We start from the raw sequence: 16025 nt of genomic DNA, 5'->3' as shown, positions 1-16025 counted from the left end.
AGCAAATTCAAATTGTGCTCTATAGATCTCAGCCTTAGCCATACACAGCCAAGTTTACCGCCGCTTTCAAACTTGGCCGGTAAACTTGACGTGCTGGCCATACACGGTCAAGTTTACCGGTCAAGGCAGCGTAACATTATTATCAGCATACAGCCTAAACTGAGTCTATTGAGCAAAAGCTAGATTTGCAACTCGATGTCGCTGTCTATTATAATATATTCTGTGATGTGGTGTACAATGTTCATGTGCTATTTCGCTATTTGGTGTCGCTGTGTTGTTTGTGATTGTATAATTTTATCGAGAAAGGAAAACTGTGGTGTGATTAGGTATATCTTATAGATAAAAAATATGCGCTGGTTTCAAGGCCATTGACACCGATTTTACTGATAGAGAAACCTATAGGTGATAGGTAGTAGGTAGGTACCTACCTACCTGCTTCTCTATCAGTAAAATTATCTATTTCATAAGGATCTATGGCACAACATGGTAGGTAGGTACTTTTCATACTAATTTCTTCTTTCGATGAGAAATTACATAACCCTTGACTGCGATAATTTACCGGATGGTAAAGTTTTAGGTTGAGATATAAAGAGCGCACTTTAACTTTGCTCAAGCCTGTTAAAACGAGGACAGCGTTAAAACTGAAACTTAAATCTAAACAAAGTCAAAGTCCGCTTTACCCATCTCGTCTCAACCCATCGCCGACTCTCTATTGAGCACAGGTCTCCTCTGAGATTTAGAAGGGTTTACCTGTCCTACCTACCTGTTCTTTTTGAAGGAAGAGAGAAATTAGAAATTAGATTTTCAAGTGTCATCTCACCTCTTTCAAGGGACATACTCCATTGATCATAGCTCCGACCACGTTCCCATCATCATCAGTTGCTTTGAAAGAAAACCCCTCGTACAGAGAGCTGGTGCAGTAGGAGTCGAGCTCCGGGCATGGCTGCGAGTCTAAGCACATCCCCACTGCTAAGTTTAGGGGTTCGTCGATGTAGAAGGTTCTGGAAAAAACGGGCCGAATTGAGAACCACCTCCTTTTTGGAAGTCGGTTAAAAATAAGCATTGCCTGGTAGAGATCGCTAATAAGCGATAAGGCCGCCTTTTGTATCCTCATTCTGATTTCTGTCTGTGTTTTTTTGTTATTTTACTGTAATCCTTCTTATGGTGGTACAAAATACTTAATAATAATAATGATGTGTAAATCATACTTCGAGAATTAAAACAATCTTCAAAGCCTCACTCGTAGCATAGTATGAGGTATATAAGGTGATACACTTTAGGGGTCTCGGCGTCGCCTCGGCCTTCCAATAAAACTCGGCCAGTAATCTCTTTATTTCGGGCCGACTGTAATTTACTATTACCTACTGTAAAAGCAAGTGAGTACATTGCCAAAAAGTTAATGTGCGGCCGGTTTCGAACCGCCGACCCCCGAATACAGGCTGATCTTAACCCTACTTTACTACTGTAGTTATCTTTTTTTGTATACTATCAGTACCCAATACCCATATTATAAAGTATGTGAAAGTGTGTTTGTTTGTTGGTTTGTCCTTCAATCACGTCGCAACGGTGCAACGGATTGACGAGATATTTTGCGTGGGAATAGATAAAGACCAGTGACATAGGCTACTTTTTATCTCGGAAGAGTTTCCCACGGGATTTTAAAAAAACTTAATTGCACGTGGACGAAGTCGCGGGCATCAGCTAGTGTAAGTATATATATTATTTAGCTAGTGGTATTGGGTAGGCTGTACGTTGGATTAGTTACTCCAACGGTGTCGACAAGGCCGCATTAATTGATGCTGAGTGTGTAATGTCTAATTAATCCACACGTTTGCTTATGAGGCGTCAATAGAAATAAAATAGAACTACCTACTTACACTATTATAATAAAGCTGTTAACAATAGATTGTATAATTCGGACTTCGGGGCCACTGCAGAAGCAGCACCAATGCTGCAACTGCAGGCGACACTTCTGGTTTTTACGTAAGAGTACTAGGGTTCTGACTTTCAGCTAGCAGCAGCGACTGGCGACAACGACAGGCAACACTGTTACCGCTACAGGATCGACTGTCGTTGTCGCCTAGTTAGCATCAGGAATGGTAGAGTACTTTAGCAGCATGCACTGTTCTCTACCAGCAGTCCTGCACGACTTCAATACATCACGATAGGTCGAGATGGCATTCGGGAAGGGAGCACCCTGCATACCCGCACATCCCCTGCGCTTACTCGGTGCGGGAGAGCGCGGTTGACGTATGGGTGTGCGGGGCGTCCCCCCGCCTCGTACCCCACCCCGATTGCCATCTCGACCTGTCGTGGACTATAGATATTTTGTGCATTTTCAACAAGTCATTCTCTTCTTCTTCTTGTAACAAAAACCACAAAAGACACGGTAGGTACTACGGAGGAGAGGTTGGTACTAGTCGGTGGTAGGTACACAATTCAAAAGCAACTGAAAGCACAGAATATTTATAATAGTACTACGTACTGAAAGGTCTCCTACTGTCGCCGTGCTCAGAATATATCCCGCCTGCAGACTGCAGCGAATGCTGCAGCAGCTATGTTTCCCACCGCCGCTGCTGCCGGCGGCATTGCTGCTGCTGTCTGCAGTTTGAGCCTTGCTCCGTATCATATCTTAGTAGCTTACTTACCGTTTTACAAGATCCATGACAGCTTCTCCATCCCCTTTTATCAACGGGCTTATGTAATACGGTTTCTTTTCTGCCATATCTTAGTCTTTAATCTCTATTAAATCTAATTAAATAAGGATGCTTCCTTTTCTCCTGGTCTTTCTAAAAGCTAGAAAAAATATTAAGAGGTTATAGGAATTTATTAATTAGAAACTAGGGTAGAGGGGCAGAGGGTAGTTTTCTATTGAATACTACTCTGTAATATATGCATGTTCAATCATAGACTGAATCATATAGCTTACCTTATGTATGAGGATCGTATAAAAATAAATAACTTAATCACTACCCATATTATAAATGCGAAAGGGTGTTTGTTTGTTGGTTTATTGGTTTGTCCATCAATCACGTCGCAACGGAACAACGGATAGATGTGATTTTTTTGCATGGGTTGGATTTTTAAAAACCTAAATCCACTCGTATGAAGTCGTGAGCATCAGCTAGTGACTAATAAATAATTTAGGTAGGTACTTATAGAGTAATCGAACATGAAGCTGGATAAAAAATATTTAAAAATAGTTTATGAGCAAGAGTAGCTCTAGATATATTATTATAATCTGTGCCAAGATTTACCTAATGTTTGGCTGCTCATTTAAGTACTGCACTTGGATGAATCTCTACCGCACATAACATGACATCATCTAACATAATAGGTATAGGTATCCGCGTGTAAAACTTGGATCGCATTCGTGCAATAGGTACGATAGGTAGTAAGTAAAGTAATAACGAATATTTTTAAATATGTAAATACCTAGTAGGTACTACCTACCTAGCACATATACCTATATATTTATTTCGTTAGTTTAACTTTAGAGCCTGCAACTCTACTGCATATCTAAATCTACAAGTGAGTATACAAGTGTGAGAGAGATTACTCTAACTTGGCAATTTTATCGTAATTTTGTTACTAGTAGGCAGGTACTGTAGGACCAGTTGGAATATTGCAAATTACGTAACAGCATAGGTACAGAACAGATAATACAATAGGCTACTTGACAATTTTTTTAAGTTGGTCTTAAATGGTTAATATTTGTCCTATTATATCAAAAAAATTAACACTATATTTTTTTGCGCCCTAAAAACCGTAAAACTTTAATTTAAAAAAATATTTTTCTTAGACAGGTGAAAACACTGTCGGCCATGTTTGGCCGATAGATTATCTGTGCTCTGACGTCATGCATTTGTAAACAACAGTATAACCACAGTGTTTTCACCTGTCTAAGAAAAATATTTTTTTAAATTAAAGTTTTACGGTTTTTAGGGCGCAAAAAAATATAGTGTTAATTTTTTTGATATAATAGGACAAATATTAACCATTTAAGACCAACTTAAAAAAATTGTCAAGTAGCCTATTGCTATAAAAAAACTTATAATTCTTATCTTAAACATCCACAGATACTAGATACCTACAATACATACCCACTACCTAACTTTGTAAACAGAGAACTACCTAAAGATTTAAAAATAATGGTGAACGTTTAGATACGTTTTATTGTATTTCGTACACGTTTTTTAATAATTAAACGAGATAATCAAATAGGTAGGTACCTAACGATTTTATTAATATTTAATGGCGGCGTTTCGACACAGAATAAGGCTGCTTCGAGGCTCGCGCGCGACCAACTGGTCTTTCGGATGGCTGATATGTATAAACATAACGGTTGTGATAAAAATAGTCTTCACGTCTTAAGGCCAAGCTTTACTCTCGCTGATAAGAACAGTAAATTGAAATGGATATTAGTAAAATGTTCTCTACATGTTGTCCAAGGACCTCCAAGGACAAACGAGCGTGTAACGGGAAAACGTAAGAAAAGTTTCGCGCCTATGACATCATGGAAAGAAAATTCTGGCGCGCGATTTCCTGTACTGTACTGGACTGTTTGTACTGGATTTGGTGGAAGACTGTCTACTTTTTTATGACTTAGGGACCAATAGAAATAATTATTGAAAATGTTAATTAAGTAGTTAAGTCCTAAATTGTGAGCGCAATTCATATTTGAATTAAGTAGTTATCAAAAAATAATCAGGTAGGTAGGGTTTGGTTGTCTCTTAACCTTTCACCCATAAGTAGATATAATTACCATGGTTTCTTCGTTTTCTCACGGTAATAATTGACTTCGCCTTAAGTTACGTTTAATACCTACTACTGCAGGAAAAATCTTGCAATTTGTTAACTTAATATCTTGGTACCTAACATACAAACCTAACCTAACGAACCTAACACCTACCTAACCGAAGAACCGGTAGAAAAAATTTCTACATAATGTATAATATCACAGATATAGTATGTATATAAATCATCATTCATCCAAGTATAATTAAGTAATTTAATAAGTAGGTAGGTAAGTACCTACATAAAATATTAAAAATAAATATGTTTAGCATTACTTACCTAGAGATAAGAACTTTTATAATATTGCTATTCCGTGCACAATTTTTGAAAAAGTTTTTCGAAAAATCGATTAGGTACGGTACAACCGTACCCACAGAACTATTAGGCATACTTGACTTGACAAGCTCATGTTATGATGACTATGAATGAATGCGATGTGGTTTACCAACTAACAGTATGACGGGCTGAGGTCAACTACCTCTTGTCGTTTGATAAGATAATAATTAGTGGGCGTATGTAGATATTTTAACTATTTTTAACGCCATCAAAGAAACCAATTTAATGCTTGTGGCATCAACTGCGCCTTAAATAAATATTTTGTCAACGTGTGAGTTCAATGCGTTGGTCTTATCTTTTTTTGTCATTCTCACTATTCAGTGTGTCACTTATATGTTATATTTTATCGGAAAGATTTAATCTTTTTGATTGTACCTACTCAGTATTACGTAAGTACGATTTCCGAACGTCGATCAAAGCTTAGATACACAATCTATTTTTATGTTGTAGTCCAAAACCGAAATGCTGGCATATCGCGGTCTGCTTAGGCAACCCTCCAGAATGTACCTAACTACCTTCAGAGCACTTTTTACCCCAATAAATTTAATAGGTCCCACAGGATTTTAAAAAAAACTAGGTAAATCCACGCACCCAAAGTCACAGGCATCATCTAAATACTTAAATATATTTAAATTAGCTAATGCCCGCGACTCCATCCGCAGGGATTTAGGTTTATGAAATCCCGTGGGAACTCTTTGATTTTCCGGAATAAAAAGTAGGCTGTCATGCTGAATGCATAAAATGACGGTAACGAAGACGCCCAACTACCTCAACGGGTTGCGAAGCTAAAGTGGCAATCGGCAGGGCACATGATTCGAAAAACCGATAGACGTTGGGGTCCCAAGGTGCCAGAATAGCGACCTGGCACCGGGAGAGGCAGCGTTGGAAGACCTCCAACTAGGTGGATGGACGACATCAGACGAGTCCCAAGGAGCCGCTGGATTCAGGCGGCGCAAGCGGCAAGACCGTGGCGTGTGGAAGTCTCTACAAGAGACCTATGTCCAGCTGCGGACATCTATCGGTTGATGATGATCAAATCAGACACTCCAAGCATAGCTCTCTCTATCGTCCGCTGATTTATCTCTTATTGACACAGAATCATAGGTAGGTAGATACATCGATTGTACGTTTTTTGAGCGAGTAAAATAGTCGACAGCTAGTCAAGGTGGGACAACTTGTGAAAAAATAAAACTAGACATAGCATTTTAAATATATTTTATTGTTATAACTTAGTTACATACATACTCAATTAATTACTTTTATGACGATACATAGTAGGTACATAATAATTAAATCTAGTTTTGATTACAATCACATTGATTTTGACTACAGCCGTAATAAATTGACGATTGGTACGATACACAATTATTATTATTATTATAGAAATTATTAGGTACTTATTAATAACGAGATTTTTTTAAAGGAACTAGGTACTAGGTACATAGGTGATAGGAAATAGGTACATTAAGCTATATCACACACATTTTATTTTGTTTTATACTTTTTTGGTAAAAGGTTTGCGCCTGACTAAAAACAAATTTTAATCAGCGTAGGATTAGATATTGAGGTCTTACCATGATTAGGCGCATGACATGATTTATCTTTGATCGAATTCTAACTTCTAAACTAAAACCATAAGATTTGGTAGGTACCTACTTACAGTACTCGACAGGAAATATTGTAGGTACATCGACTTTTAGAAAGCGATAGCAGTTTTGTAGAGCGTTGTCTCTGTCGTTGAGACCGACAAAACGTCACATAGGAATAAGTGACAGAGACAACGCTCTACGAAGCCGAAAGCTCTTTTCTTCTAAAGGTCGATTCACAAATTGTTTAGCTCCCTACTGTACTGGGTAATTCTTATTTTTCTACTTTTAAAAAGTGTCATGCGCTCTAAGGTTCTTCACACTAAACAGGCATTCCAAACAAAAAAATTTGAAGGCTGTAACTAGCTTTTAACTTGATGGCCAGTGTCATACAAATTTTTACGTCTTCATAGAATACTATTTTTGTTCAGAATAACCTATCTATTGCATAGTACATAGAGTAGAGGTCGTTGGTATAGCTACACTATTCTATAATAGTGGAACAGCTGCATTTCTAATATCAATTTCACAAGTATTTGGTTTTGCTATTAATTTTTTTAGGCGTCAACAAAGTGCCTTCACATACTCACGAGGAAGCATATAGGTTTTACATAATTTATTCACTCATTAGTCAACTCATCGTTGTTCGTTTGGTAATTCGTGTAAGTGAACATTCGTAATCAAATTAAGTTGTGCAAAGGAATGTCGTAAATTCGATAAAATATTTCTTTGTCAAAAATACTTTTGGTAGGTAACAAGAAGGATCGTTATATACGTATCGCAGTTAGGTCATGATTTCATTTTATGAAATGTTTTGGTTACCAGTTTTTTCTTTAAGGTAGGTACAAAGGATAGAGACCGTGTAAAGTGACACACCAAAGCCGTTTTATATGATAAGTTGGGTATAGTGCATTCAAAATAAACTGGCGTGATTCCACTTGAGACCGTCATTTACAATAACAATAGGATTAAGTCGTGGCGGGTGAATTCAAAAGTATCAACACTATGAGGTTGAACCCGCTAGTTTAAAAACGAATGAGCTCTATGAGTGTTTGGTTTACTGCCCCGTATTGTTTACGTGGCATGTTGAATGTAATCCTATTGTTATTGCTAATGACGGTCTCAAGTGGAATCAGGCCAGTTTATTTTGAATGCACTATACACATTAACATTTGATTGGTAGTATGAGAATACAGAGATGAACGATATGAGGCCGCTAGCGGCTTTGGGTTTCACGTAGGTACTTAAGATTATTTAATGAGAAACAATTACCTATAGCTTATTTTAGGTAGGTAACTCGTTTTGACTCCATTACATGTATAATGCAAACTCAATGTATATTCATAATATTCACCGTTTTCAGCTTTGTAACTTGATTTATCAGCCAAAACGAAGAATTTCATTTACATACTGATTTATCAACTAGCTTATGCTTGCGACTTCTTCCGCGTGGACTACACAAATTTAAAATCCCTATTTCACCCTCTTACGGGCTGAATTTTCAAAAATCCTTTCTTAGCGGATGTTTACGTCATAATAGCTATCTGCATGCCAAATTTCAGCCCGATCCGTCCAGTAGTTTTAACTGTGCGTTGATAGATCAGTCAGTCAGTCAGTCATCTTTTCCTTTTATATATATTTAGATTTCATGGAAATTATAGGTAGAGTACAGCATTCTCGTTCGCGATTTTTTCGCGGCGTTTTTACGTGCGAATGTGGAATAGCCTTAACATACTTGAAGCTTAATAACGCATTATAGATCATCATCATCATGGTCAAGCCATCGTCAGGCCACTACCAAGCACGGGTCTCTTCTCAGAATGGGAAGGGATTAGGCCTTCGCTTGTGGTCAAGGTGCTTCGCATTATATGGATAAGTTACAACAACTCTTTAATATACACTCTAGCTTCAAGATGCGGCGGGTCGGGGTGCGGGGCGTACGGCAGCTCTGAGTAGAAGAGGCCGTACACTTTCTTGTACTTGAGTCGTTCAGCTGCTGAAGCAGAGAAGGCGGAGGTTGTGTCCATCCGAAGTGCTCCAGCGCCGAGCTCTCTCGCTATACGTCTGCAACAAGATAAACTATGTCATACTAGACGATACCCGCGACTTCGTCCGCGTGGATTTAGGTTTTTGAAAATCCCGTGGGAACTCTTTAATTTTCAGGGATAAAAAGTAATCTATGTATGTAAAGCCCCAGGATGCAAGCTGTCTCTGTACCAAATTTCGTCAAAATCGGTTGAACGGTTGAGCCGTGAAAAGCTAGCAGACAGACAGATAGATACACTTTCGCATTTATAATATTAGTATAGATTAGTTTTCTGACGTGTCTTAGGAATATGTGGTCTAATTGTGACAACGGATACGAGATATCAATCGATTGCGATTGAACATAAAGCAACGTTGACCCAAGTTGGTAACTGGATGGGTGATCGACTTCGGAGGTCCAAATCTTGTTCTCTTACTCTCTCTCTCCGCATACAACTCACTAGTAGTTATATGCGGAAGGATCTGGGAACCCACCGCATTATTATCCCAAGAGAACTCCTGCCATTATTTGATTAATGGAAAGGAGTCACGACCTTCTAAAAATATTTTCATAAATTAAAATAGATATAATACCTATTTAAATCAATAGGAAGTAAGTAGGTACTTAACAATAATAATTATAACCTTTTTTTAAAAGGCGGTCACTGAAAATCAGCGTTGGGGCATCTGGTACCTCAGATATTTGCTCTAGAGGTTTGTGTCTGAGGGGCCCGACGTCTCAACACAAGCTGAGTGGCCTACCTGTTCGAGGTGTTGCACTGCTGTACAGGACGATATTGCCTACACCATGTACCACCTATATACCTCGAATAAACATTATTCTATTCTATTCTATTCTTTTTAAAAAAAGATTCCGACGAATTGAGAACCTCCTCCTTTTTTGAAGTCGGTTTAAAAGGTTATAGGTACTTCTATAACCTTTTATTAATAAAAGGTTATAGAAGTACCTATAATGTTTATATTATAATATATTAATTGTTTTTTTTACATTATACGTATGTCCATTTATATGCTTATTTTATGATATTATACTTCAAGAATTAAAATGTTATTTATTCTGACCTCCATTTTTATAAATTACCTACCTACCTATAGTTAATTAAATAGATAATAGCATAACATTAATTACTATCCATGGTAAGCCTATCATTAATTACTATCATAAAATGTGCCCCAAAGCATAAGGAAGAAGGCCACATATTTCATATCGATAGGTAGCTTTGTAGGTAGAAACGAGTGTTTCGTACTACAGTTGTATTTTTTCGACATTTCGCACAATCATTCAAAAACTATGATGCATAAAAATAAATTGAAATCTGTTTTAGAATGCACAGAGAAGCCCTTTCATATTATGATACCCCACTTGATATAGTTATATCTTAAGATATAACTATACATACTTAACTAACATACTTAAGTATGTACTTCGAAAATTGAAAATACTAAGTTTTAGTTCATGATCACAATTTTTTTTGTGTGATGTAAACCACAAATGCACGGTTTTCAGATTTTTCCCCTAATGTCTGCTATAAGACCTACCTACCTAACAAATTTCATGATTCTAGGTCAACGGGAAGTACCCTGTAGGTTTCTTGACATACCGACAAACAGACAGACAGAGAGACAGACAGACAACAAAGTGATCCTATAAGGGTTCCGTTTTTCCTTTTGAGGTACGGAACCCTAAAAACGTGGCGGCGGCGTACCTACCACTAAGTAATAAGTATTTTAGATGAGGCAAGAAAGATCGCCCTCGCTTGATGCGAGTTGAAGCTTGAAGCATGGCGTCTAATAGATCAGCTTGGACACGAGTCTGCATCATCACTTACCACCAGGTGAGATCGCAATCAAGGGCTAACTTGTAATCCATAAAAAAAGAAAAGAAAAAGAGTCATTGTGTGCCCTATGCCTGAAGGGAGGGACTCATTTAATGATGATGAAGTGGGTAACACTTGAGGCTATCCTTGCGAGCCAGAGCTAGTCGGCTAATTAGTCACTTCATTATAATATTCTCTAGGATTTAATTTCCATTTTGATAAATATTTCAAATAAAAAGTGATTGATCATGAGGGTTATTAAATTACGTGTTTAAATGTTCACAAACGGATGTACCTATGGAAATTATAACACTAAAGATTTCCTATCGTTAATTAACAGTCAATTAAGGAAGTGGTTTAACGTTTGAATTGGGTGCTTTATGTTTTAGATAAGGCAAGGTAAAGCGGAACTGGGCATGATGCGTAATATGGTTTACGCATGTTTACGCAAATAAAAACATTAGTATATACAGGCGGGTGGGGCGCTAGCCGCGGGCCTCCGCTTCTAAGGGGGCCTCCAAATCTTGAAAAATCAGTCCTCTTTAGAAAAATTCCAAAGCAGGCAGAAATATTATGTAACTAGATGATGGCCGCGACTTTGTCCGCGTGGAGTCAGGTTATTAAAAATCCCTTGGGAACTCTTGGATTTTCACTCTCAGAAGCCTCCGCTGCTATTTTTATCCATGGTCAGCCCAAATATGGCTTAGCCCCTAATATCAATAGAAAAAATATATATTAGAAAGGGCAATTTAAATCTCGGAGCCCAAATGATTATGTGCAAAGGATGGCCACTAAAAAGTCGGGTATCTTCGAAGTCTATGTGATCAAGTCTTCATTTTGAAATAATTCTTTGTTAACAACGTATTTGAATAGGAGTCTTATAATGTGACTAGATGAAGCCCGCGACTTCGTCCGCGTGGATTTAGGTTTTTAAAAATCCCATGGGAACTCTTTGATTTTCCGGGATAAAAAGTAGCCTATGTCCTTCCCCGGGATGCAAGCTATCCCTGTACCAAATTTCGTCAAAATCGGTTGAACGGATGGGCCGTGAAAGGCTAGCAGACAGACAAACAGACAGACAGAAAGGCAGACAGACAGACACACTTTCGCATTTATAATATTAGTATGGATGGATTATAATAATATGTATGTAAATAAGTAAGTACACATTTTTACCTTCTTGTAAGTACATCCGCCTAGTTATGAAATATTTAGCTAACGCTTAATTCATTTTATAGTGTAATATTTTAAATTTAGCATATTTCATGCATCATAAATATTAGGACGTGTACTGGATAACATTCTGTAGGTATAATTATATTAGCAGATTAGCTGCCCTGGCGAACTTCGTTCCGCCTAACAGTCGATTCAATTTTTTTTTAATTTTTCTTCGTAGGAACCATCCTCGTAGGTACTTCAAGGAATATTATTAAAAAAGAATTAGCGAAATCGGTTCAGCTGTTCTCGAGATTTGCGATGACCAACACATTTAGTGATTCATTTTTATATTATAGACTAGCTGATGCCCGCGACTTCGTCCGCGTGGATTAACATTTTTCAAAATCCCGCGAGAACTCTTTGAATTTTCCGGGATAAAAAGTAGCCTATGTGTTTATCCAGTGTATAATCTATCTCCATTCCAAATTTGATCCAAATCCGTTCAGCCGTTTTTGCGTGATTGAGTAACAAACTTCCAAACATCCAAACATCCACACTTTCACATTAATAATATTAATAGGATATATAAATCTATATATCCTAGATATATACTATAAGGATATATAATACTTTCGTTGCTTTGTTTAATTATTGGGGAGGTCGCCTTCAATTATATTTGCAAATACCTACAATAATTTAATAATAGCACCACAGTGCAAAACAAGAAAGATTTGTATGCAACAAACAGAAATTAGATTAAAATAATAAGTATAAGGATTTTTATTTTACAATGGAACCCTACAAGCGGTAAAATAAAGTACGTAAGTCGGAACAGCAATTTTTTTTTTTGTCTGATTTACGTGTTATTTGATAATTCAATTAACGTTAAACGCAGAGCATTTTTTTTTAAAGAAGATTAGCCATGTTAAATGACTAATATTCCCCTTTCCTCTCCAACTAAGCGTGAAGCTTGTGCTAGGAGTAAGTACGACAATAGTGCAACGGGCGGGGTTTGAACCGTCGACCTTTCGGTTTCAGTCCACTCCTTTACCAGTTGAGCTATTGAGGCTCATTTTGCTTGTTGTTTGTAAATGAGAATGGTCAGCAAAGGTCAGTTATAGGTATCAGATATTTTACGAGATTGATTTAATTTATTACCATACCATACCATTTTAATTTAATTTAATTTAAAATAACTTTATTGTTAATAGATTTACAGAGTGTAAGAATACAGGATACACTTAAAAAACAAAGGGCGACCTTATCACTAAAGTGATCTCTTCCAGGCAACCCATACTTAAGAACTTATAGAACTGTAAGACGGGGAGTCGCAATGTAGCTATAAATATAATATATATAGGTATATATAAACACATACACTCTAATAGGTACATACTATAAAATATAATATATACAATATACATATTTTATTGCCATAGTGTAAAAATATGCCACTATAATCTTTATTTTTAGGATTCTGTACCAAAACCTATAATATTAATAATACCCCATTATAATTGCGAAAGTGTGTATGTCTGTTTGCTAGCTTTTCACGGTCCATCCTTTTAACCGATTTTGGCACAGCCATCCCGGGGAAGGACCTAAGCTACTTTGATCACATACACACGGATTATGTCGCGGGTATCATCTAGTTCTTCTTCTCTAAACATCATTTTTAGGGTTCCGTACTTCAAAAGGAATAATGAACCCTTATAGGATCACTTATAATTATCTCCGAAGTTTGCAAAGTAAAAATCTGTACTAATTTAGAGTTGATAGAAGTTTAGGTACATAAACTACACAAACATAAACATTACAAGAAACATAAAATGAAGTCTTACCTACTAAGAAAAGCTAGATCTTGCAAAAATCAGCAATCAGCCTAAACTAATTAGTCGAAAAAATATAGCAAACGTGGATATTGAAACATTTAACGTAGTTATAGCGTTTTTGAATATTTTATAATATGCTACTTAGAATCTTTGAGATTAAAGATATCTACTAAAAAGATCAGGTAGTTTTTTACAAATTAACATAATATTTTATAACATTTTTATTTATATAGATAAATAATATCTGAATTCTCATATACGCATGTTTAACACAACAGTAGTGTTGTTAATTCGCTAATAAAGCTGAATTTGCTTCATGATTTGCTAATAAAGGTCATAATATTATGAAAAATGTAATTGTGATTATAAGACGGAAGTTCCGTCATTTTGACGCAATAATTGTACAAAATGTAGACAATAATGTAATGATGGGATGGTTAAGTGCATAGATAAGTGGTTATACTGTCATGTTTAATCTGTGACAGCCGACTGGTTTTGTGCTTGTCGTAATGGTCCAAGATCCCAGTGCCGCCAGACGTATCTACATATTACTATCTGCTAGTTTATGCCGACTGCCAATGTATAGGTATCAGCTGCTAAAAGTACTTACGTAAAAACATTGTTCACTTTTCTTAAAGTCTGAATGCTGATTTATATGTATATTTTACAAAATATTGTTAATAATTAATATTCAATATTTTAGACGCTACAGTTTGCGCTATGTACTTAGAAAATAATAATCAAATCAAAATTAGCACTCAGACTTTAAGAAAAGTGAGTAATGTATATAGATATGTACTTACTCTTAGCAACTGATATCTTTAAATTCGCCGGTGGCACAAGCAAGCAAATAGTACACACTAACACTGTCCTATCCCACACATTTTATTTCTCAGAAAATAAGTAACGTCTGGGGGCACTGGGATCTTGGACCGTAAATTGCATGTGTGAAGCGCGCGGAATAATGACACGATTTTATTGTTACGCCACTTTATTAATAAAGTGGTCAACTGATCAACAAACGGCCAGATGGAGTTGTTTCGTTCTGAGGACAATGATCTTTATTATAGTGACCCAGAAATGTTACGGAATACAGCTCTAGTGTTATGAATGCATTAATTACTGCAGCTGTATGTTAATCAGTAGAAGGTAGATCATATAGATATAATACTACTAACGTAAACATACAACCCAACTAGGTACTAGGTAGAGAAAATGTAGGATGCTGTGTAAGCTTCTTGCGCTCAATCACTCCTATCTTGTATCTACCTATGTCGTTTGATTTCACTCCGAATGATGTGCTTTTTAGGATTCCGTACCCGACGGGTGACAACAAGACCCTAAGTACCAAGACTCCGCTGTCCGTCCGTCCGCCTGTCTGTGTCTCGTGCGCCGTAATAGGTAGAGAGTTGATCACAGAATGTGTATTTCTATTGCCGCTATAACAAAAAGTGTTCTTTCCTCTACGATGGTACGGAACCCTTGGTATGCGAGTCCGATTCGCACTTGACCGATTTTTTATTTCTTCAGCTACGCTAAATAGTTAAAATATAGTAAAATTTGGTTTTGGCTAGTTTTCAGATTTATTATAAACTAGCTGATTGCCCGCGTTTTTAAAAATCCCGTGGGAACTCTTCGATTTTCTGGGATAAAAAGTAGCCTATGCCACTCTCCAGGTCTTTCCATGCAAAAAATCACATCAATCCGTTGGACCGTTGCAACGTGATTGAAGGGCAAACCAACAAACAAACACACTTTCACATTTATAATGAGGGTACTGATCGGCTTGGATTTGGGTTTTTGAAAAATAGCGCGGGGACTCTTTGATTTCCCGCGTTGAAAAGTATAGGTATATCAAAATATTAGGTACTTATATGGTTCATTGGCTCATCTGCCCCTATTCGAATTGCGCAAATCTTAATTCGTGTGGTCGTAGCTGTAAAATTAAATTTAATATCGTATTAAAAGCCTTGATAACAATTTATAATGCTAAATACATATTTTTTCTTGTAACGAAGCCTTCATCCATATATAATACTAGTATCACTGCCTCACTACCGCGTATCATTGGGATTGTATGTCGTGAATCACTGAAATGGACATGGACATGGACATTGGACAATGGACGTAAGTACGCTGGAAGACGTGTGTCTTCCAGCGTATTTGCGCCCATAGTCATGTCATATCGAAAAATAACTGTCAAAAACAGTTATTTTTCGTACCGATTCAAAGCGCCCCACCGAGCTTACCGGAAATTAAAATTAACAATTTGTGTCAAATGGTTTTCTTGTTAACACTATGTTGACAGATGTCTTATCACTAACAATTAGTTTTAGTTTAGTAAGCTCACATGAAGCTCACTGCTGCTGACAGCAGAAACGCCAAAATGGCGCAAATCAAGTTTCTGCAAAAATACTTACGTCATCAATCGCAGGTCCAGCGTACTATATCAG

General features: G+C 37.0%; 1 protein-coding gene across 2 annotated transcripts in view; it reads right to left on the bottom strand.

The window, feature by feature from the left end:
- Positions 1-16025, bottom strand: part of LOC117989307 (arylalkylamine N-acetyltransferase 1-like) — a 69966-nt gene that overhangs the window by 1561 nt on the left and 52380 nt on the right. For both annotated transcript variants that reach the window (XM_069503847.1, XM_069503846.1), the window contains exon 5: positions 821-1001. In XM_069503847.1, the coding sequence (XP_069359948.1) occupies positions 821-1001 (181 nt within the window). The remainder of the gene's footprint in view (positions 1-820; positions 1002-16025) is intronic.

Source organism: Maniola hyperantus, chromosome 16 (genome assembly GCF_902806685.2).
Source record: "Maniola hyperantus chromosome 16, iAphHyp1.2, whole genome shotgun sequence".
Lineage (NCBI taxonomy): Eukaryota > Metazoa > Arthropoda > Insecta > Lepidoptera > Nymphalidae > Maniola > Maniola hyperantus.
The sequence above is the reverse complement of the archived record's forward strand: the minus strand, read 5'-3'. Positions and strand labels throughout refer to the sequence as shown.